Source organism: Tamandua tetradactyla, chromosome 11 (assembly GCF_023851605.1).
Source record: "Tamandua tetradactyla isolate mTamTet1 chromosome 11, mTamTet1.pri, whole genome shotgun sequence".
In the NCBI taxonomy this organism is placed as follows: Eukaryota; Metazoa; Chordata; class Mammalia; order Pilosa; family Myrmecophagidae; genus Tamandua; species Tamandua tetradactyla.
Window position 1 is genome coordinate 22783887 of NC_135337.1, and position 24137 is coordinate 22808023.

Sequence of the window (24137 nt, forward strand, 5' to 3'; positions counted from 1 at the left end):
AGAATGATAAACATAATTCACGATAATCCTTATCTTGGGGAAGAAGGAGGAGTAAAGGGAGGAGCAGACTATAACTGTCACGAGCATAGAAAAGGTTCTGTTTCTTAAGTTGGGTAGTAGGTTCAAGGTTTTGTTTCATTTTGTTTTGTTTTATTAGAGAAGTGGTAGGTTTACAGAAAAATCATGCATAGAATTACAGATTTCCCATATATCACTATATTATTAACACCTTGCATTAAATATGGTGCATTTGTTATAATTCATGAAAGAACAATTTTACAATTGTACTTTTAACTATAGTCCCTTGTTTACAATAGGGTTAACTGTGTTGGGTTCAAGGGTTTTTGCTGTTTTTATGTGTGACGTATAAATGTTACATTATTTTTATAGGTTTCAAATCTAATGCAATTTTCAACAGCTTTATTGAGATATACTTTACATACCATAAAATTTGTACATGTATAACTCAATGATTTTTAGTAAATTTATTGAGTTATGCAACTAACACCACAACCAGTTTTAGGAAATTTCCATCATCACATAAAGCTCTCTCATGCTTCTTTGCAGTCAATCTCCACTTCCACATCCAGCCTAGGCAACCACTAACTTGCTTTCTGTCTCTGTAGATTTGCCTTCTGTGGAAATTTCAAATAATTGTGTCTGGCTTCTTTCACATAGCATAATCTATTTAATCTTTTTTTTAAAGTTAAAAATGCTTCTTTTATTACATAAACCCAATACTGCTACTTTAAGTTGTACATTTCTATGTTGTGCAAAGTATGCCTGTGATACTTCACCTCACAGTTTCATCAGGTAGTTGCTTCTTTTATTACATAAACCCAATACTGCTACTTTAAGTTGTACATTTCTATGTTGTGCAAAGTATAATGCCTGTGATACTTCACCTCACAGTTTCATCAGGTAGTTGCTTCATGTGAATGTAATATATAATTCTTGGTCCCCATTTCACATTGAGTTAACAAACTGCTCTAGGAAACTCAGATATTCTCCCAGGCTCCAAGGTAAATATTTACTTATTTTTTCTCCACACCCAGAAGCAGAAAGCTCTAAAGAAGATACAATTACAATTATCACAGACATCCTAGTTTATCAACATATTGTTTTACCTTAACAAAATATGCCATAATAGAACACTAATTAGCATTATAAGTCAATTAATTACAGATATTGAACATTTTCCTGAGGACACACTGTCATGGTCAGGTTCATGTGTCAACTTGGCCAAGTGGTGGTATCTGTTTGGTTGGGCAAATGCTGGCCTGTCTGTTGTGATGAGGACATGTCATAGAATTAAATCATGATCATATCGTTGCATACACAGCTGATTCCATTTGTAGTCAGCCAAGGGGAGTGTCTTCTGCAATGAGTGATGCTTAATCTAATCACTGGAAGCCTTTTAAGGAGGATTCAGATGAGACAGGATCTCTTCCTGCTTCAGCTGGCAAGCCTCTCCTGTGCAGTTTGTCCAGACCTTTCATTGGAATCGTGAGCTTCCCAGCCTGCCCTGAAAATTTTGGACTCTGCGATCCCACGTTTACATGAGACACTTTTATAAATTTTATATTCGCAAGTGTTTCCCATTGATTCTGTTTCTCTAGAGAACCTTAACTAATACAACTTGGTACCAGGAGTGGTTCTTAAGAAACAGAATCTTAAAAATGGGTTTTTATGAATGGTTTTCTACTCTGGCTGGACTCAAAGGCACTAAGGACTCTGATTCCCATAATCAGAATGACACTCCCAATCCATGGAGTGAGTTGGCAAAAGAAATAGTCAAAATATCACCATTCAATTCTCCAAATGTTTCACTTGTGTGAAGCCAGGCTCTGGGGAATAATGTTTTTTGCACCTTTACAGAGTTTTGTGGAAATAAGAGGTATAGTGATGTTGGCTAGTTGTTGTTAGATACACTGGATACATTAAGGAGTGAAAGGGATGGGCTTAAGGCTTCAAAGGAGAAGCTTAAGCGCCATCCAACAGATGTAGAAGTTTCTATGAGTATCCTGAAGAAAAATCTTATTTCCTGTAGCTGTAGACTTGAGATTTCTGAAAATCAGATTCAGAATCTTATTGTCAGAGTAAGCAACTTTACAACATAAACCGAAATCTCAATATTGCATGGTGTCTGCTGTTAAAGTGAAGGCATTGATTGGAGCCTGAAAAAAAGGGATGGTGACATATGGATTCACAATGATGTCAGGGGTGAGGTTGTAACCCTAGGTCATGCTGAGTCTTCTGTAGATAAACCTGTAATAGTTTTCCCTGAGGACATAGCCACCCCAATTCCAGCCTGCCTTGAGGAGTTGGCCATCCAACCTCCTCCTTAAGAGAGTAGCCCTAGAGTGATTAACCCTGTTTCACCAAATGAAACTGCAAATGAATGCCCTGAAGTAAATGGCTTGGAAGATATTTCTAATACTTTTCATGACCCACCCCCACCACCCCTCATTTCCTCCAGACTTATAACTAGACTAAAGTCCCAACAGCCTCTAATGGCAAGGTACAAAGTATCACACATGAGGAGGTACATTATACTCCAAAGTAATCATGAATTTTCCAGTTTATATAGACTGAAATCAGGGGAGTACATGTCGCAATGGATTTTAAGGGTGTGGATAATGGTGGGAGGAATATAAGGCTGGATCAAGCTGAATTTATTGATATGGGTCCACTAAGCAGAGATTCTGCATTCAATGTTATAGCTCGAGCAGTTAGAAAAGGTATTAACAGTTTGTTTGGATGGTTGGCTGAAACATGGATCAGAAGGTGGCCGACATTACCTGAGGTTGAAATGCCAGAACTGCCCTGGTATAATGTAGATGAGGGGATCCAGAGGCTTAGAGAGATTGGAATGTTAGAGTGGATTTAGCATGCAAAGCCTGCTTTTACACTCCAGTAATGTCCAGAGGATGCACCTTTTACCAGGACAGTGAGAAATAAATTTGTGAGACTAGCGCCATCATCCCTGAAGAGCTCCGTAGTTCCACTTCTCTCTAGGTCAGATATTACTATAGGAACTGCTGTCACTGAGCTGGAATCCTTAAACGCAATGGGAATGACCAGATCCCGAGTTGGCAGGAGCCAGGTGGCAGCACTTAATCGCCAAAGAAAGATAGACGTGACTATTATAATAGACAGCAAACTCAAAGCAGGAGTCAAAATTATATGACTCACAGAGATTTGTGGCATTGGCTAGTAAATCATGGGGTACCTAGAAGTACAATAGAAGGGCAGTCTACTAAATTCTTGTTTGAGCTAAATAAATAAAAAGAGTTCTAGATCAAGTGAACTGATGTCTAACCTGAATTACAAAAACACAAAGTCACGGTCCCTTAAAAAATTTCCAGACTTGAGACGGTTTACAGATCCAGAACCCCTTGAATGAAGGGGAGGCCAGGTCCCTTTGGTGGAGAACCCTGTTACACTGCCATGAATTTATACTGTTAATCTTCCTCCAAGCCTTCCCCAAGAAGACTGACAGCCTTTTCCCAGGGTAACTGTGCATTGGGGAGAAGGAAATGATCAGATATTTCGGGGATTATTAGACATTGGTTCAGAAGTGACATTAATTGCAAGGGACCCAAAACATCACTCTGGTCCACCAATCAGAGTGAGGGCTTATGGAGGCCAGGTAACAATGGAGTTGTAGCTCAGATCCATCTCACAGTGGGTCCAGTGGGCCCCTGGATCCATTCTGTAGTTAGTTCCCCAGTTCCAGAATGTATAATTGGAACAGACATGCTGAGCAAGTGGCAGAATTACCGCATTGGTTCGCTACCTCATGCTATGAGGGCTATTATGGTGGGAAAGGCCAGGTGGAAGCCACTAGAACTACCCCATCTAGCAAAATAGTAAATCAGAAGCAATACTGGATTCCTGGAGGGATTGCAGAAATTACTGCTACCCTTAAGGACTTGAAGGATACAGGGGTGGTGATTCCAACAACATCCCCATTGAACTCTCCTATCTGGCCTGTACATAAAACATATGGGTCTTGGAGGATGACAGTGGATTATCATAAGCTCAACCTGGTGGTAACTCCAATTGCAGCTGCTGTTCCAGATATGTTATCATTGCTTGAGCAAATCAATACATCCCCTGGTACCTGGTATGCAGGTATTGATCTGGCAAATACTATTTTCTCAATGGCTGTTAGTAAGGACCACCAGAAACAGTTTGCTTTCAGCTGGCAAGGTCAGCAATATACTTTCACTGCCCTCTATCAAGGGTATATCAACTCTCCAGCCCTATGTCATAATCTTGTCCACAGGGACATTGATCATTTCTCCCTCCCATAAGACATCACACTGGTCCATTATATTGATGATATCATGTTGATTAGACCTAGTGAACAAGAAGTAGCACCGACTCTAAACTTATTGGTAAGGCATTTGCGTGTCAGAGGATGGGAGATAAATCCAACAAAAATACAGGGGCCTTCCACCTCAGTGAAATTTCTAGATGTCCGGTGGTGTGGAGCATGTCGAAATATCCCTTCTAAGGTGATGGATAAGGTGCTGCATTTGGCTCCTCCTATGACGAAAAAAGAGGCACAATGCCTAGTTGGTCTCTTTGGATTTTGGTGACAACATATTCCTCATTTGGGTGTGCTCATTTGGGCCATACACTGGCCCATTTATCGAGTGACCAGAAAAGCTGCTGATTTTGAGTGGGGACCTGAAAAAGTGGAGGCTCTGCGACAGGTCCATGCTGCTGTACAAGCTGCTCTGCCACTTGGGCCATATGATCCAGCAGATCCAATGGTGCTGGAAGTGTCAGTGGCAAATAGAGATGCTGTTTGGGCTCTTTGGCAGGCCCCTATAGGAGAATCGCAATGCAGACCTTTAGAATTTTGGAGCAAAGCCTTACCATCTGGTGCAGATAACTGCTCTCCTTTTGAGAAACAGGTTTCGGCCTGCTACTGGGCCTTAGTAGAGATTGAATGCTTAACGATGTGCCACCAACTTACCATGAGACTTGAGTTACCTATCATGAGCTGGGTGTTGTCTGACCCACCAAGCCATAAAGTTGGGCTTGCACAGCAGCACTCTATTGCCAAATGGAAATGGTATATATGTATGCGATAGGGCCAGAGCAGGTCCTGAGGTCACAAGTAAATTACATGAGGAAGTGGCCCAAATGTCCATGGTCTCCACTCCTACCACATTATCTTCTTTCCCAGGCCAGAGCTATGGCCTCTTGGGGAGTTCCTTACAGTGAATTGTCTGAGGAAGAGAAAACTCAGGCCTGGTTTACAGACAGTTCAGCACAATATGCAGGGACCACACGAAAAGTGGACAGCTGCAGCACTACAACCTTTTCCTGGGGTGTCCTTGAAGGACAGTGGTGAGGGAAAATTCTCTCAGTGGACAGAACTTTGAGCAGTGCACCTGGTTGTTCATTTGCTTGGAAGAAGAACTGGCAACAGGTGCGTTTGTATACTGACTCATGGGCTGTTGCTAATGGTTTGGCTGGCTGGTCAGGGACTTGGAAAGACCATAATTGGAAAGTTGGTTACAAAGAGGACTGGGGAAGATGTATGTGGATAGATCTTTCTGAGTGGGCTAAAAACATGAAAATATTTGTGTCCCATGTGAATGCGCACCAGGGGGTGACTTCAGCAGAGGAAGGTTTTAATAATCAAGTGGATAAGATGACTCATTCTGTGGATACCAGTCAGCCTCTTTCCCCAGCAACTCCTGTCACTGTCCAATGAGTTCATGAACAAAGTGGTCATGGTTGTAGGGATGGAGGTTATGCATGGGCTCAGCAGCATGAACTTCCACTCACCAAGGCTGACCTGGCTACAGCCACTGCTGAGTGCCCAATCTGCCAGCATTAGAGACCCACACTCAGCCCCGATATGTCACCATTCCCTGAGGTGACCAGTCAGCTACATGGTGGCAGGTTGATTACATTGGACCACTCCATTAATGGAAAGGGCAGCAATTTGTTCTAACTGGAATAGACACATACTCTCGATATGGGTTTGCTTTCCCTGCATGCAATGCTTCTGCCAAAACTACCATCCATGAACTTACAGAATGCCTTATCCATTGTCATGGTATTCCAGACAGCATAACTTCTGATCAAGGAACACACTTCACAGCAAATGAAGTGCGGGAATGGGCACATGCTCATGGAATTCTCTGGCCTCACCATGTTCCCTGTCATCCAGAAGCAGCTGGATTGATAGAACGGTGGAATGGCCTTTTGAAAACTCAATTATGGTGCCAACCAGGTGGCAATATCTTGAAGGGCTGGGGAAATGTTCTCCAGGAAGCTGTGTATGTTCTGAATCAGCATCCACTGTATGGTGCTGTTTCTCCCATAGCCAGGATCCATGGGTCCAAGAACAAAGGGGTGGAAATGCGAATGGTACTATTTACTATTACCCCTATGATCCACTAAGATAACTTTTGCTTCCTGTCCCTGTGACCCTGAGCTCTGCTATCTAGAGGTTTTAATTCCAAAATGGGTTGTGCTTCCACCAGGAGAAACAACAATGATTCCATTGAACTGGAATCTAAGACGGCCTCCTGGTCACTTTGGGCTAATCATGCCCCTGGATCAACAAGCCAAGAAGGGGATTACCTTACTGGCTGGGGTATTTGACCCTGACTATCGGGGGAAATAGGACTGCAACTACACAATGAAGGTAAAGAAGAGGTTTCCTGTAATATATGAGATCCCCTAGGGCCTCTTTTAGTACTACCATGCACTGTGATTAAAATCAATGAAAAACTGTAACAACCGAATCAGGCAGGACTACCAATGTCTCTGAAACTTCAGGAATGAAGGTTTGGGTCACCCCACCAGGCAAAGAACCATGGCCAGCTGAAGTGCTTGCTGAGGGTAAAGGGAACATGGAATGAATAGTGGAAGAAGGTAGTGATAAATATAACTACGGCCATATGATCAGTTACAGAAACAAGAACTGTAATGCCATTTTGTTCATGTTATAGTATTTAAGTTGTAAGATATCAAGTTTAAGAATGAATATTACCCAAGGACTTGCACCCTGTTCTGGAAGATTTAATGTGTTTCCAGTTATATGCAGGACAGTTGAGTATTGTTAGGTGAAAGAAAAAAAACATGTGTTTTACTGTTTTTTATTTAGAAATTAGGTATGTTTTAAGGTGATTTGTATAGCTGCCAAGTTGGCAAGGGGTGGACTGTCATGGTCAGGTTCATGTGTCAACTTGGCCAAGTGTGGTACCTGTTTGTCTGGTTGGGCAAGTGGTGGCCGGTCTGTTGCAATGAGGACATGTCATAGAATTAAATCATGATCACGTTAGCTGCATCCACAGCTGATTCCATTTGTAGTCAGCCAAAGGGAGTGTCTTCTGCAATGAGTGATGCTTAATCTAATCACTGGAAGCCTTTTAAGGAGGATTCAGAAGAGACAGGTTCTTCTTCCTGCTTCAACCAGCAAGCCTCTCCTGTGGAGTTTGTCCAGACCCTGCACTGGAATCGTCAGCTTCACAGCATGCCCTATGAATTTTGGACTCTGTGTTCCCACGGTTACATGAGACACTTTCATAAATTTTATATTTGTGAATGTTTCCTGTTGATTCTGTTTCTGTAGAGAACCCTAACTAATACACACACCATGATCTTCAAAATGCAAAGTCATTCTATTGGGACAGTCTCTCAGCTAGCAAGTTGGGAGCTCAGGTATGGGGAGCTAATTCCTGATTTACTACTATGCTTCTGAAGTGTGCTCTGCAAGATCCACATTTATCATAAGTGTACACATTTTTGAGGCAGTGTCCACAACACATTTGGTAGAATTGAAGACTGCCTGACAATCCTACTATAGTTAGTAAGTATATTAGTCTATTATATGTTGTGAGGAATTATTTTCCCTTTTTCAGTTTAGCTCAAGGAGGAGTAAAGAATTATGGCCAAAATTATAACCAGGTTATGACCAGTTCTCTAAACAAAAAACGCAAAGGGACTGCCAAGGTTAACAACGATATAATAATTCTCTTCATATGACCTGGTATTGTTTTGTGAACTGCATCATTACAAATCCTGAGCTTAACAATAATCTTTAGAAGCCAACTCAATAAAACAGGCATTTGATCAGTCAGAATTTAATTTCACAGCAATTAAGCTTAATTTAGACTTTAGAGCCATTTGTACTTTTTTTTTGAACATTTAGTTTGATCTAGAAAATAAGCATAGGTTCCTCTCAGTAAGATTCTGATCAAAATATATTTGCTTTACTTATACAGCAAGAGGATAGCATCAAACACCGAAGCTTTTGATTTATGGCACTGATGATAATCTATACTGGGCTTGGTTCAAGAGCTACTATTAAGGATCCACCCAGTTTTTAGTAACACGAACCTGAAATGAGGGCCTCTATTTGCTTGACATTCCACTTTCTGCCTTGAAATTTCTTTTTCATCACATCCTTGGAGCTCACCTCAAATTTCAGAGGTGCTAGCTCGAGCTCTCTCACCCCCCAGTCAACTCCTTTTCTGAATTCCTTGGTTTCAAAGCTTGCATCATACAAATCATAGTGACTGTTTTTTTTTCAGGAAGTATTGCCACAAAATGCTTGAAAGGATTTGGGGTTATGGTCACCCCAGCATCTCCAACCAAGATCTCCTTGCTTTCCACAGTGATGCACTTTCTGTCTGCACTGAGACAGACAAGTGACAACTTTCTTTTTTTTCTTTCTGGAATCGAGCACTTGAACTTTCGTGTCATTAAAAAAAAATGTGTCACACTTCATTGGCAACTTACATTTCTGAGGCCATCTTCCGTGTCAGGAGAGGAGTCTGCAGAGCATCCTTCCTGGGGCAGCTGGACCAAGCACCAAGGGAGGAGTCCACATAGTGCGGGAGCATATGGGGGCAGGGGATGGGGGCGTGCACCCCTGCAGCATAGTGTTTTGAGGATTCTCCATGTTGCAGCATGTATAAGTACTTTGCTCCTTTATATAATTGAATAATATTGTATGGGTAAACACCATTTTGTTTATCCATTCAGATGGCTTTAGTTTGGGGCTGTTATGAATAACGATCTTTCATGTACAAGTTGTTGTGTGGGCATGTTTTCGTTTCTCTTGGCTAGCGTAAAGGGATTAACCAGTGAACAGGCAAGAAGGATGTTATACAGAATATTCATATAGTATACTGAAAATGCAAATCAATTAGGTAATAAGAGTAAAGGAAATAAGTAAACTAGATATTTTCTGTGGAGAAGTTAGAGTTAAAAGGAAAGATAAAAGAAGATACTATAGAAGCTCTGGGGAAAAATAATTTTCTTTAAAGACACAACTACTGTCATACAGAGAAGGTGAACTTGATTGCTGAATCATTAAATTTATATTTCTTTTACTCTCCAGTATCTAGTATCTAGTTTTACTAGAAGTAAAAAACTAAAATTATGGAATAGTAACCCATACCAAACTCTGAAATCTGTTCTACAACTAATTGTTGTGCTATGCTTCGAAATTTATTGCTTTGTTGTATATATGTTATTTTTCACAAAAAAGTCAATTGTGATGATAAACAAATATTTTTTCCTTCTAGCCTCCTATGTTCTAGAGCAGCTAGAAGGAAAAATCTGAGAGGATGGTATGGTAGCCCAAGACAAACTCTGGGATCTGTCCTGTAACTATTTGTGGAAGAGTGCTTTGAAAACTATCACTTTTTTTCTTTGCTTTGTATATTTGGTATATTATGTAATTTTAAAAAAAGTTAAAAAACCACACAATCACTGAAAATTTTTAAAATGATATATGTAATGTACCTTTGACTGTTGTGATTTTTGTAATCAGAACCAAGACTAATTTAATTTTTTTATAAAGAATATGATGGGTTTACTTACTGACCTGCTTTTGTGCAGGTTTTTCTAGACCAAAAGGGGTTGATTAAATTAAATATATTGATATCCTAATATCTTTAAAAACTTTTTATTGTTCATGACAAACATACAAATATTCTTGACATATATTCTATACATGGTGTACAATCAATGGCTCACAATGTCATCACACAGTTGTGTATTCATCACCATGATCATTTTTTTGAACATTTGCATCTCTCCAGCAAAAGAAAGAAAAAAGAAAAAACTTATACATAGCATACCCCTTACTCCTCCTTCTCACTGACCACTAGTATTTCAATTAAAATATCAAGATCTTGCTCTTCATTTAAATAGGTAGGGCAATTGTCATCTCAGAAATAAATTCATGTTTAATGTATTTGAAAGTCAGAGCCTTTATTATTAATGGAATTCAATAAGGAAATACATTCCCAGATACTTTAATAATTTAATATATACACCCACACAATGGAATGTATTGATATTTATAAATTATATTTTTATTAAAGTATAATACTTAAAATAACTATACTTAACTCTGTGCTTTTTTTTTCTTAAAGTCTTCATTTAGTCAGTATTTTAATCTCTTGAACTTGGTAAGCAGTTAAACACATTAACTTTCTTCTAACTTCTCATCTTCTATTATTATATACTATTTTAGTCCCACCTTATTTCTCTCTTAAAGAAAAGAGTGTGTGTTTGCGTATGTATAGTTATAATCAATACTTACTAAGATTTACCTAATTGTTTTAAAATTTTCCTCGGTTATCATTGCTTTTTATATCCATCCTTTCATTCAAGTTTATCTTTCTTCTTACTAAAATACATTTTTCCATAATTTTGCCATGGGATGTGAAAATGTACATAGTTCACTCTCACTATTGAATGATACTTTGTCTATGGAAGTATGGAAAGTACAGAAATTTGGCTTGGCAATCATTTCCCTCTGAATTGAAATTACTGCTCTGTTGTCTGCTGGCATCTAATACTTAAAATATGAAATCTGATGATCAGTTTGTCTACCTATGGTCAGTCTGTTATTGTTCCTTTGTAGATATTCTGTGGAGATAATCTATCTTGTTTTGGTAACTTTTAAAGATATTACTTATCCTAGAATTCTGCAATTATATAATTAAGGGTATAGATGTGGATTCATTTCTATTTATCATGCTCAGGACGTGGTCAATAATTCAGACTGGAAAATTCCCTACAATTATCTCTCCTTTCTTACCTCAACACATTATTTTTATTTTATGTTCTAGTTTGCTAGCTGCCGGAATGCAATATACCAGAAACGGAACATCTTTTAACAAGGGGAATTAAATGAGTTGCTAGTTTACAGTTCTAAGGCCAAGAAAATGTCCCAATTACAACAAGTCTATAGAAATGTCCAATCAAAGGCATTCAGGGAAAGATACCTTGGTTCAAGAAGGCCAATGAAGTTCAGGGTTTCTCTCTCAAGTGAGAAGGCACATGGTGAACACAGTCAGGGCTTCTCTCTCAGCTGGAAGGGCACATGGCGAATACGGCGTCATCTGCTAGCTTTCTCTTCTGGCTTCCAGTTTCATGAAGCTCCCCGGGAGGCGTTTTCCTTCTTCATCTCCAAAGGTCGCTGGTTGGTGGACTCTGCTTCGTAGTGTTGCTCTCTCTGAATCTCTTTCTCCAAAATGTTTCCTCTTTTATAGGACTCCAATAAACCAGTCAAGACCCACTCACATGGGTGGAGACATGTCATCCCCTAATCCAGTTTAACAACCATTCTTGACTAAATCACATCAACCAGGGAGATGATTTCATTAGTTTCAAATATACAGTATTGAATAGGGATTATTCTACCTTTATGAAATGGGATTTATATCAAAACATGGCTTTTCTTAGGGGGCATACTTCCTTTCAAACCAGCACATTTTATGAAGATAAAATGTAAATACTGCTAAATTAGCAGATTTCAAGCATACAAACTGATGGGTTTTTGCAAATGTATACACCCATGCAACCAGCAACACCCCATTCAAACTATATTTGGTAACTCCAGAAAATTTTCATATGTCCCTGTAAGGGCCCAGCCTCCCATTGGAATACACTATTATTTCTATCACTCTAAATTAGGTGGATTGTTCTACAACTTTATGTGAATGAAATCATACAATATGTGTTATTTTGTATCCAGCTTTTTCCACTAACATAATGTCTGTGAGATTCTTCCATGCTGTTATGTTTAGCAGTAATTTTTGTTACTGTTGTTTCTGCTGAGTCATATTTCATTGTATGAATATACTACAATTTACCTTCCCCCACCACAATTTGCCCTTCCATTCTCTTGTAAGTGAATATTTCATTGTTACAAATATTTTGCTATTGTGAAAAAAGTTATTAAAAACATGTTTTTACAAATGTTTGGGTAAGCATATATTTTTATACCTCTTGGGTACATTCCTAGCAGTGGAATTCCTGGGTCATATTGCAGGTGAATGTTTAACTTTTTAGGAAACTGCAAAACAATTTTTCCAAAGTGGTTATGCCATTTTACATTTACACCAGTTATGCATGAGATTTCAGTTGCTAAGATACTCACCAGAATTTGGTATGTTATTCTGTTTTTCTTTTGTTCTGTTGCTGTTATTGACTTTTTAGCTATTCTGATAGATGAGTAGTTGTATCTTTTTGTGGATTTAATTTGCATTTCTGTGATAAAGATGTTGAGCACCTTTCCCTGTGTTAATTAGCCATTCATGTATCTCCTGTCTTTTCATATATTTTGTCCATTTTCAATGGGTTACCATTTGTATTGATTTATATGCTTCTCTCTATATATAAATAGACATGATCTATAAGCAATAAAGAAAAGACACAACTACTGCATCTTTCTTTTATGCAAATATGCATATGGAATTATCAAATATATTAACAATGCCTATAAAATGTTTTGTTAATGGGAAATTTTTTAAAATTTTGGTTCTTTTCATTAGTCCACATTTTAAATAAGTGATTTAGAGTATTGCTTACAGTAGTTTTTTTTAATGTGAAATACACTGATAGGCAAATGAGGTAAACAAGAGCAAATTTCTCTAATATTAAACAGTGAGTTTGTGAAATACCTGAGATTTTTGTTTCACAGCCACTAGTCTTCAATCTTGAGAATTTATAATGTTTATAACATTGCCTCTGTAATGTTTTTCTCTGTAATTTTTTAAACATCGGTGCATATCTTTATTCCCATGTAAAAACTAAGAGCAGACCAATGTCCATCTGAACATTTTTAGAAAGTGGCCTCCAAGATGTTCTGAGGAAGCCTGTTTAAACCCTGACGTTTTCTTTATTGCTTCCATTTCGTGACCTGAATTAGACATTTTCTACCCAGAGACAAGTAAAACCAAAGTTACGTGTCTGTGACAAATATGCTAGAGAGTTGCATCAGAAAACAGTCTCTAAGAAGGGAAGAAAATGGTGATGGCTTGTTTATTTTGGACACTAGTGTAATCTTGTACATCTTTCATAAAAAAAAATCGAAGCCAATTATTAATACTCAAGAATTTTAAATGTGAGTAAGAAATGCCTGTCATTGAAAAGTATTCCAGTATGGACTGGTGAATCAACTAGTGGTAAAGACCCTTGCTATGAAATAAAGAAATGTCACATTTTCTCTACTCAAGGCGGTTACAAGGCGTTTTCACCCACGCATCCTTCAAGTCTTGCTCAGACTTGATTTTCTCCAGGTAGGTGCCTCCTTTGTACTCCCTTAACACTATTTCGTTCATTACATGGATTAAAAAGATCATCATTGTTGCACATGTACTTACACAGCAGTACCATGAGTTCCTTGCTTGAGTTCCTTGCCAAGCTTTGTCCCCTGAAATTAAATTTGAGCTGCCTTCCCACTTCTCCCTTCTTCCACGCCTTTTTCTCAGCCAGGGTTCCCGCCGTACAACAGTTTCACTGAGGCCCCGCCCCCGCCTCCTGGTTGGCTGTTCACTGGGAGGCTCATTCCTTCGTTCCTGATTGGCCGCTCATGGGGGCGGTGCGTTTTCCTGCTCCCGATAGGTCGCTTCGCGGAAGCTCCTCTTCCAACAGGGGAGCAGCTGTCATTTCCGGAGTAAGATGGCGGCAGTGCGAATTCTGCGAACTTGCGTCTGGCATTCTCGCCGTCTGGTAAGGAGGTTTGTGTAAGCGTGAGGCCGGGACGGAGTGGTTTATCCCAGGTCGTCCGAGGGGGATGTGTTACCTTCACCTCATCTCGCTCCAGGGCGAATGCCCCGCGTTCCCCGAGGGTACGGAAAAGTGTAGGAATGCATGCAAAAGGAAGGGCAGAGAAGGGTGCGAGCCTACAGGTCTGGAGACCCACTCTTTCCCCTTAACCCGGCGCTGTTCTGCAGTGACGTGATCGCTCTCCCGCTCCTTCACCACCCGAAGCCCCGCTAGCCATTCGTTTAACTTTTCATTGAGTACTCTACTTGCCGGCCACAATGCACTGGGACACAGAGAAGTATATTCACTCAGTATTTACCGAGCACCCAGTGTGTGCCAGTCACTGCTCCCGGGGAACTTACAGTCTACAGGAGGAGACCAGAGAAGCAAAGAAAAACTCCGCGGGTCCTTCCCTCGGTTGAGCAGAGAGGCTGGTGCTTCACTTTTGGTCTGTACTTCTCTTCTCTACCTGCACCCCATATAATTCCAACTCTGTCATCATCCGGACTACAATTTACTACAATCTGTGCTAACCCCCTTTCACACACATACACAGTCTTTTAGCACCAAACGCTGAACATCATAGTAATCATACTGTTTCGTCCTCTTTGCACTGGGTTTACTCTCTAGGTCCCTTTCCCAAGATCTTCCTAAAGTAGTCGTCCCCAATCTTACAAAATCTTTCAAGAGCATATTGTGGACCATATACTGTGCTAGGCACTGGAGATTCAAATATGAGTAAGATAGACCCTCTCAGAATTTATAGCCTTGTAGGGGAGGGGGCCAGAGGAAGTAGAGATGGACAGTGAATAATTACAACACAGCATAAGAAGTGCTATAATGGAACAAGTGCATAGAGCTACAAGAACACATAGGAACGGACTCCTACTATGTATTTGGGGGTCAGACAAGTTTCCAGAGGATGCTGTATTTGAGACTTGTGAAGGATGTATAACATAACCAGAGAAAAGAGTTCTTCTCAGCAGCACTTAGAAATATTATCCTCTGTCCTTTTTTTTTTAAATTGTGGTTACATACATACAAGATTAAATTTCCCATTTTAATCACTTTCAAGTATCCAATTCAGTGTTTTTAATTGCATTCACGTGTCATAACACAATCATTACCAAAACTTTGGCCTTTCTTCCTTGTCCTCTGTGATACTAGCTTCCTGATACTCTTCTTGCTACATCTTTGGCCATCTCTTCCCAATCTCCTTCTCCTCTTTACCTTCCCAATTTTTAAATATTGGTGTCTCTATGGGCTCTGACTTCGGTCCTCTGCACTTCTCCCATTCCTAGGTGATCTCATCCAGTACTTCGGCTTTAGTCCAAACGCTGATGATTACTAAAATTCCTGAATCATCCATCAAAGTGTATTCAAGACCTATATATTCTACCACCTCTACAAATCTCCAGTTCTGTGTGTATTAGGTAATTTTCAGCAGCACATGGTGAAAACCCAAGAAATAAATAGGAAATTGAGTATCCGTGCTTAAAAGCAGCCGACAGTTACATAGCAACTGGCATTGATTGATGTATAGGCTTAACATCATCAAGGTTGTTGTTTCAGTCATTCATTTGGCCTTTCTGTCATGATCACAGGGGGGTTACTGCAACTTCTTAGTGGTACCAGCCAGACTGACTGGGTAGACCTGTTACCTAGTCACTGCTAGCACAAGGAAGATTGGAAAAGCTGGGCTTTAGGCATCTTATAGTGTCTGCCATGTGCCTCCAAGGCATATTAGACTCTAGGCTCCAGAATAGAACCCTCACACCTATTTCTGCTCTGTAAAATCTCTCTGAAATCTAATCTCTTTTCTCCACTTCCCCACCCCCCACTACAAGTATCCTGGTCCTGCTAATTGTCATCTCTTACCTAGACATTGGCAGCTGCTTCCTCATTGGACTTTCTGCCTCCAGTCTTGCCCTTCTCCCACTCATTGTTCATAGTGTAGCCAGGATGATCTTATAAAGTAAGACACAAATTTGGTGATACCAATTCCTTGCTTAAAACCTCCTACAGCAAAATATCCAAAATTCAAGTTACCTGTAAGGTGGTTTATGATCTGAACCTATCCCCTTTCTCAGACATCATTTCTTGCTAAAACTCACCCATCCCAGCCCCACTTTGCCACCTCCTTTACCCTTACCCCACGCAAAATTGTGCTAGAGCTGTATTGCACAATTTCAGTTTATTGAACACATACACACACACCATACTCTATCACAACTCCAGACCTTCCGCAAGTATTTCTTCTGTTTTAAAGATTTTTGCCTTTCTTCCCTATGGCCTTATCTGCAACATTCCTTATCCCCTGGATTACTCCTATTCATCCATCCCTCAGATCTTAGTTCCAGATAACATTTTCTAGGCAGGCTCCCCTCCATTGTGTTTTATAGCACTCTGTTTCCCCTCTTATCATATTGCATTATAGTTGCCCGTTTACCTGTTTGTATCTTTCACTGTGCGTTCTATAAGGGAAGGAACTGTGTGTCTCTTTTGTTCTCTATATAATTCCCAGTTCCTGCCAAATAGTGTTCATGTTTAATAAACTTGTTCACAACTCAGTGAAAAAAATCTTGATTTTTATCTGTTATTAATAGTTGTAAGCAACAAGAACTCTCTTAGCACCTAAAGTAAATTAATATATTATTATTATGTTGTACTTGTTATGCCACTATTTAGGACCTTGTGTATTTGACTCTTAATTAACTTGCCCTATTATATTGAACTTTTCTGTTGTGTCTATCTTCCTGTAGTAAAGCGTAAGCAGCTTGAATTTAGGGACTAGATATTGTCTCTTATCCAGCTGTCTTTCCCTGAGCTCATATCACAATCGCTGGCCTTAGGAATATACAACAACTACTTGTTGAATTATTATTATTTCCTTATTATGCTAATTTGTTAACTTTTCATCTCTATTTTTTGTGTGTTCTGGTTATAGGTTTAAAATTATTAATTTTAGGGCAGGCCACGGTGGCTCAGCAGGTAAGAGTGCTTGCCTGCCATGCCCGAGGACCTGGGTTCAATTCCCGGTGCCTGCCCATGTAAAATTATTAATTTTTAAAAATTTTGTTCTAAGAAGTGATCATTGTGATGAATATACAACTATGTGATGATATCGTGAGCCACTGATTGTACACCAAGTATGAAATGTTCGTATGTTAAGAATGTTCGTGTTTGTATGTTGTTTTGTCAAGAAAAATATATATATATATTTTTTTTTTTTTTTTTTTTTTTTTAAAGGAAAGACAGAGAGAAGGAAGGAAGGATAGAAGGAAGGAAGGAAGGAAGAAAGGGAAACATCTTTAAACATTTTCTGGTTTTTATTGTATTCTGTTTCTCCGTTTTTGTTACATGGGCTGGGGCCGGGAATCGAACCGAGGTCCTCCGGCATAGCAGGCAAGCACTTTGCCCGCTGAGCCACCGCGGCCCACCCCAAGAAAAATATATTTTTAATTATTAATTTGAAAAAAATTCAATGAAAGACCTATTTTAATCACATAAGTGAATTAGGAGTTAGAGTGCATGTGTAATTACCCAAACTGGGACATTTTTGAGAGTGAAAGTGTCATTAATGATTACCTTGAGTCATAAAGGGTAAACTGGGATTGTCACAGGCAAATTGAAATACATGATACCCCTAGAATTTGGTGTCTTCTAGTTTATAGGTGAATTCACAATTGCTTTGAGTATAAAATCTATAAAACTATGGTAATTCCATAAGTGTTGTGTCCTTTTTAAATTAGTGATTTGAAGACTAATCCTTAGTTTACTAGTCAAATAATCTGTTTCTAGACAAAAGAATTATGTCCTTCCTAGCTTTAAAAATTGTTTTTCCCCTTCCCTTTTTGTTGCCTTTTTATCCTCCCATTTTAGTGGCTTGATTAATGTTTTAGTCTCTTCTTAGCCATACCATCACTTTTAATCACATAATGCCTGTCACACTTTTGTTACTTTCTTTTCCCACTGTCAGTCACCTCAGTGAGGAGCCTCCAACTTCATGCTTAAAGTACTGTAAGTTTCAACTTCTTCCCTTCCTTCAAGTCTTTACCTGTTATAATTTATTCAGTGAACTATTACTTGATTAATTTTCTAATCATGTTCTCAATAACCCCTTATGTATGAATTCATGCTCCTTAGTCTGACTTTGAAAATTATTATCAGTTTGTCCCTTAACCTACTTCTCCTGTTCCCTTTTACAAATTTGATCAAAGCAAATCAAGGTGCTTACTACCCTACCAGACATATGCAAGTTTCTGCTTAAAGCAGAAGTTTTTGCTTATTCTGTTTCTTCTGTCTTAAAAATGTCCTTTGGTTCTTTTATTACTTATACCCATTATGCAAAGACCAACTCAAATCTTCCTCCTAGAAAATTTCCTAGGTTATGCCAATCTGAAAAAAAAAACAAAATTCTTTACTTCAACTCCTTTAGCACTTATTGTCTACACTCTTATTACAAAAAATTAGAGCATGCATGCCCACTCTTGAGCAAGTGTTTGCGTGTTTGTGTTTTGTCTCAACTAAAGAGTTAAAACTTCTTGAAAACCTGGATTTTTTTCTTCTACTTATTGTGGTGTGATATGGTAGAAAGAGCTTTGGTTTTGGAGTCAGATTCATTTGGCTTCAAAGCTTAGTTTTGCCACTTCTTTACCATGTGACCTTGTACAAATTACTTCACCTCTCTGGTCATTAGTTTTCTCATGTGTTAAAGAAGGCCTATTCCAGAGAGTAATTGTGAGATACAAAAAAGATGATGCATGTGAAATGTCCAGCACATAGTAGGTATTCATAAATGTTGTTTGCTAGTTTTTGCCTCCCTTGACCATTAATAGTGCCTCAGTAAAAGTTGTATTGTTGTTGAATGTACAGCTTTCTAGTAGTTTAATTTTCTTTCAAAGGTTTTAAAAACATGAACTATTTTAAATTACAATGAATCTACGTAATTCAAAACTTGCATTTCTTGTCCCTAACTTTTACAATGTCTGATTAAACGGAAATATATTTACTCATGTGATTCTGCTGTTGGCCAAGAGCCAGGATGGTGGAGGTTGAAGGAGAAGGAAAGAACAAACAAAATGGAAATGTTTGGAAAAGAGAATTCTTTCACTGACTGCTTGAATTTTAAACTGTTATTATTATCCTAACTGGGCTTTGATTCCTGAATGTTGATGTGAATAAGAATAATTATAGGTTTTATGAAGGTCATTTATTTTAGGATGGTCTCTTTAAAATAAAGCTCAGTTGACTGATTTAAGATTATTCTTGTTTTAGCAAAGAAGTCTTCAGTTTTTCTTTGCCTTCAGAAACCGTTAACAGCTTGAAAATTAAAGTGAAAATTGTTTAAGAATTTAAATGTGTTCCTGTCAATAAACCAAACATTTGATTTTGTATTATTTACTGTCAGAAAAAGAGCAATGTTCTTTCATCTTGTCCTTAAATATATATTGTAATATGAGTAGGGTAACTTTTTAATTTTGTGTTTTTTTTTTTTTAACATGGGCAGGCATCAGGACTCGAACCCAGGTCCTCTGGCATGGCAGGCGAGCATTCTTGCCTGCTGAGCCACCGTGGCCCGCCCGACTTTTTAATTTTTTAAGGGCTAATCGCCACTAAATTATAAAATACAAGAAAAAGTAATTTTTTTCAAAATAAAAGTAACTGTCTTACATACTAAAAAGGTTAGAAAATATGTTTTTTAAACTCTATTTCTATAGTTTATGTTTAAAAATAAGATGCATTTAACCAGGTATTTATAATATTGCAATATTAACGTTAAAAATAAAATATTCTAACTTCCAGACACTTAGGCTTTGAAATATGGAGATGAATATATTCAGGTCTACTTACCTCTATAATATATGTCTTGTATTATGCAGGATATTGTATAAAATAGTTGAAATTAAAGAATCATATAAATTATGATAAGAAAACCTTTGGGTGCAATGTTAAACAATTTTCAGTGTCTTTATATGCTAGCAATTCACTTTTGAATTTTCTAGTGATTCACTTCAGGAAGTCTTTAATGACTTAAGTACACCTATAAGTTGATGTGTTTATACAGAATACATTGTTAAAATTTTCTTTTCTCTCATAAAATATTTGGACAAGGGTCATAAACATGAACCAATTGACTCTAAGGCTATGATATTACTAAATAAAAGAACAGCTTTCTATGTAGTAGAGTTTGATTTCTTGAACAGAAATACTTAAGAAAATTACCAGGTTTCATAAGCTCAGTTGTCACTGCTGCTATCTATTCTAGTTTCTGCCTAGATAATTTCATATTGTTTATATTGTGATAATGATTGTTCTGCTCTTACAGTAGATTTGAAATTCAATATATACTTAAGGAGATAAGCCATTAAGATCATTTATAAAAGCTTTTCTTTTTTGTTTTCCTACCTTTAGATTTGTGTTCGTTATTTTCAAACATGTTGTAATGTTCATGTTTTGAAGCCAAAATTTATGTGTTTCTTTGGTTATCCTTCATTCAAGTATAGTCCACATCAATCCCTGAAAACAACTGCTGGTAAGTATGATCTCAAAATAGCATATATAAAATAATGTTGAGTAGCTTATTCACTTTTTTTAGTACTTGATTAAGACTTATCAAAGTAAAAAAAAGCTGGCCCTTTTCTTTCTAGCCCATCCCCCACCTATCTCCTTGCATCTATCCATTTTTCATTATCTTTTTTCTTAGCCTCCTTCCTCATATACTTTCTCTTAATAATCTATGTTTTCATAATATTGGAGATGGGGTGTCTTGGGCCCCTCTGTTCTTTATCGTCTGAGTCCTCTAAATGCAGTAGTCAGCACTGACACAGTTTTCTCAGACAAGATAAATTGTTTGTTGATTTAATAGGAGTTTCTTTGTGTCCTTTTGTTTCATACCTTGTTACTTGGTAGATGAAGCACTTGATCTTTCTTTCGTATTAAGAAGGTATATTGAAACCAGTCTGCAGTGTGCTCCTAATTGAAAGTTCCCTGGCTTTTACTATTTAATTACCTTTACACCCAACTGTTTAGGAGTAGCTTTCCAGAAACTCACAAGTTAAAAAGGAAAGACATTTCCTTTTTCTACCTCCTGTAAAGAACTTGTGGCCTTAAATACTTGATTTGACAAGGGCACTAAAATTTCTAGCTCATGTTCTGTTTAGAACCCTGATAAAGTATTACAGACTTTTGTTGCAGCATTAAGCTTTTGGCAGATACATGAGTTTTGGTTTGTACTACTACGGAAAAGTAGGGTAATTTCAGACAGACCTCTCCCTTGAGATCAGTTTTTCATGCCTTTTACATGTCATCTGTCACAGATGACATGTATATCTTACTTAAGATATGTAAGCCTTTCCTTTATCATTTTTTTAAAGATTTCTGTTTTTAAAAGATGATCTTTTCTCTTTATATCCCAAAGAAAATAGAGATGGTTCAAGCAGAAACTCCAACTTCCTGCTTTAGCCTCTAAACAGCTATCATGAGGTTTGGATTCCTGACTCTACCAATTGCAGACTTTTTTGATTTCTGGTATACCAGTTATTAGCTATTTTAATTTTGAATAAGTTACTTAATTTCTCTCTGTTTCATCATTTGTAAAATGGGAGTAATTATAATATCTGCCTTTTTGGATTATAAGATTTCATTCGTTCAACAAAAGATATTTATTGATCACCTACTATGTGCAAAGATATTACTGTGGGTGTTTGGGAAACAAAGCGAAGATACACTCTAGTGGATTAAATAAATTAGAATATGCAAAGAACATAGAACAGACCTGCTTTCTCTGACCACTCCTCATTCTCTTTTAAAGGTTTCTTTTTCTCTTAAATTTTAGTTTTGCTTAAGATCCATCCTTTGCCCTGTCTTCTTCTTGCACCACATCTACACACATACATTCACCTACCATCTATGCAGTGAACACTTCTGAATCCATAACTATAGCATTTGCCTTTCATCATGCCACCTGAACATCTCCAGTATAATTCAGACTCCTCAACCTCAGTCTGTCTTCTCCAAATCTCTTCATCCTGTTTTCCTTTACTTAGTAAATAGTTAAGCTACAAACCTGGAGTCATTGTCGACTCAAATTGATTACCTTGGCGAATCAGTTTTACATGTTATATTTTGATACTTTGTATAGAGGTACCATAATGCATTTGTTAATTTGTCCTTTTCAGACAACTTTGAAAAATATGTAGATATTTAAGTTCCATACATCAGTTTCTTACCTATAGTAAGCGCCTAACAGCTTTCCCTAGCTCTAGTCTTGCCTCTACTATCCTCAGCCCAACTCCATCCACCATGTTACTGCCAGAGATATTTTTTTCTGACAATATAGATCTGAAATTGCAGGTGGGAGACTGTATCAGTTAATTACTGTTCTATAACAAAGCACTCCAAAACTTAGTGGCTTCCAGCAACAATAATAAATTATTCTGTGAGTTGGCTGGGTGGTTCCTTGCTGGTTTTGCCTGGGCCCACTTATGTGACTACATTCAGTTAGAGATTCATCTGCGCTGGGAAGTCCAAGATGGTCTTAGTCTCATGTCTGGTAGTTGGTAATGGTTTTCATCTGGGGTGCCTCATTTCTCCTCCACGTGTCCTCTCATCCTCCAGTGGACTAGATCAATCTCTGGATAGGTGGATCTCAGGTCACCATTCAATAAGGAGAATGTGGAAGCAGCAAGGCTTTAGAGGCCTAGGCTCCAGTACTTCACAGCTTCATTTCTGATACATACTATTGGTCAAGGTAAGTCACAAGTCGGCAAAAATTTAAGAGGTGGTGAAATACCTCTTGATGGAAGGGACTGCAAAGAATTTATGGCCATATTAATCGATCAATGGCTCCTGATCACCTGTAGGATAAATGCCAAACTCCTCAGCATGGCATGAAAAGCCTTTTTAAATCGGGGCCAATTTTTTTTTTTTTTACCACATACACTATCTTCATCCATTTTGAATTATTTTTCCCTAACTGTGCCATGTTCCATCATATTCCCATGCTTTTGCATGTGCTGTTCCTGGCATAATATTATTTTATATAGAGGTGCTAAAACGTACTTACTTGTAGATTTGTGATTACTAGTGTCATGGTTTGGTTCATATATCAGCTTGGTCAGTTGATACCCGTTTACTGGTTTAGCAAGTGCTGGCCTGTCTTTTGCTATGAGGACATTTCATGGAATTAAATCATGATTATGCCAGCTGCATCCACAGCTGATTCCATTTGTAATCAGCCAAGGGGAGTGTCTTCTGCAATGAGTGATGCTTAATCTAATCGCTGGAAGCCTTTTAAGGAGGTTTCAAAAGAGACAGGCTCTCTTCTTGCTTCAGCCAGTCAGCCTCTCCTGTGGAGTTTATCTAGACTCTCTATTGCAGTCATCAGGTTCACAGCCTGCCGTATGGATTTTGGACTCTACATTCCCACAGTTACGTGAGGCACTTTAATAAATTTTATATCTACAGATATTTCCTGCTGATTCTGTTTCATATAGAACTGTGACTAATACAACTTGGTACCAGCAGTGGTTCTTATGAAACAGAATCTTAAATGGGTTTTTACAATTGGTTTTCTACTCTGACTGGACTCAGAGACACTAAAGACTCTGATTCCCATAATCAGAATGATACTGCCAGTCCATGGGGTGAGTTGGCAAAAGAGATAGTCAAAATATCACCATTAAATTCTTCTAATGCTTCACTTGTATGAAGCCAGGCTCTGGGGGATAATGTTTTTGACATCTTTACAGAGTTTTGTGGAAATAGAAGGTATAGAGATGTTGGCTAGTTGTTGTTATAGATACACTGTGTACATTAATGAGTGAAAAGAATGGGCTTAAAGCTTCAAATGAGCCTCATGTCTGACAGATGTAAATGTTTCTATGAGTGCCCTGAAGGAAAATCTTATTTCCTCTAGCTGTAGACTTGAGATCTCTGAAAATCAGACTCAGAATCTTATTGTTAGAGTAGCAACTTTACAACATAAACTGAAATCTCAATCTTGCATGATGTCTGCTTTTAAAGTGAGGGCATTGATTGGAAAGGAGTGGGACCCTGAAAAATGGAATGGTGATATGGATTGATAA

The 24137-nt window shown here is 38.2% G+C and overlaps 1 protein-coding gene across 1 annotated transcript in view; it reads left to right on the forward strand.

Moving 5' to 3' along the window:
* The first annotated feature begins 13911 nt into the window (after nucleotides 1-13911).
* DBT (dihydrolipoamide branched chain transacylase E2) overlaps nucleotides 13912-24137 on the forward strand; it is a 70695-nt gene continuing 60469 nt past the window's right edge. The window contains exons 1-2 of the mRNA XM_077120128.1: nucleotides 13912-14013; nucleotides 20464-20584. Of these exons, the coding sequence (XP_076976243.1) occupies nucleotides 13963-14013; nucleotides 20464-20584 (172 nt within the window). The 5' untranslated portion in view covers nucleotides 13912-13962. The remainder of the gene's footprint in view (nucleotides 14014-20463; nucleotides 20585-24137) is intronic.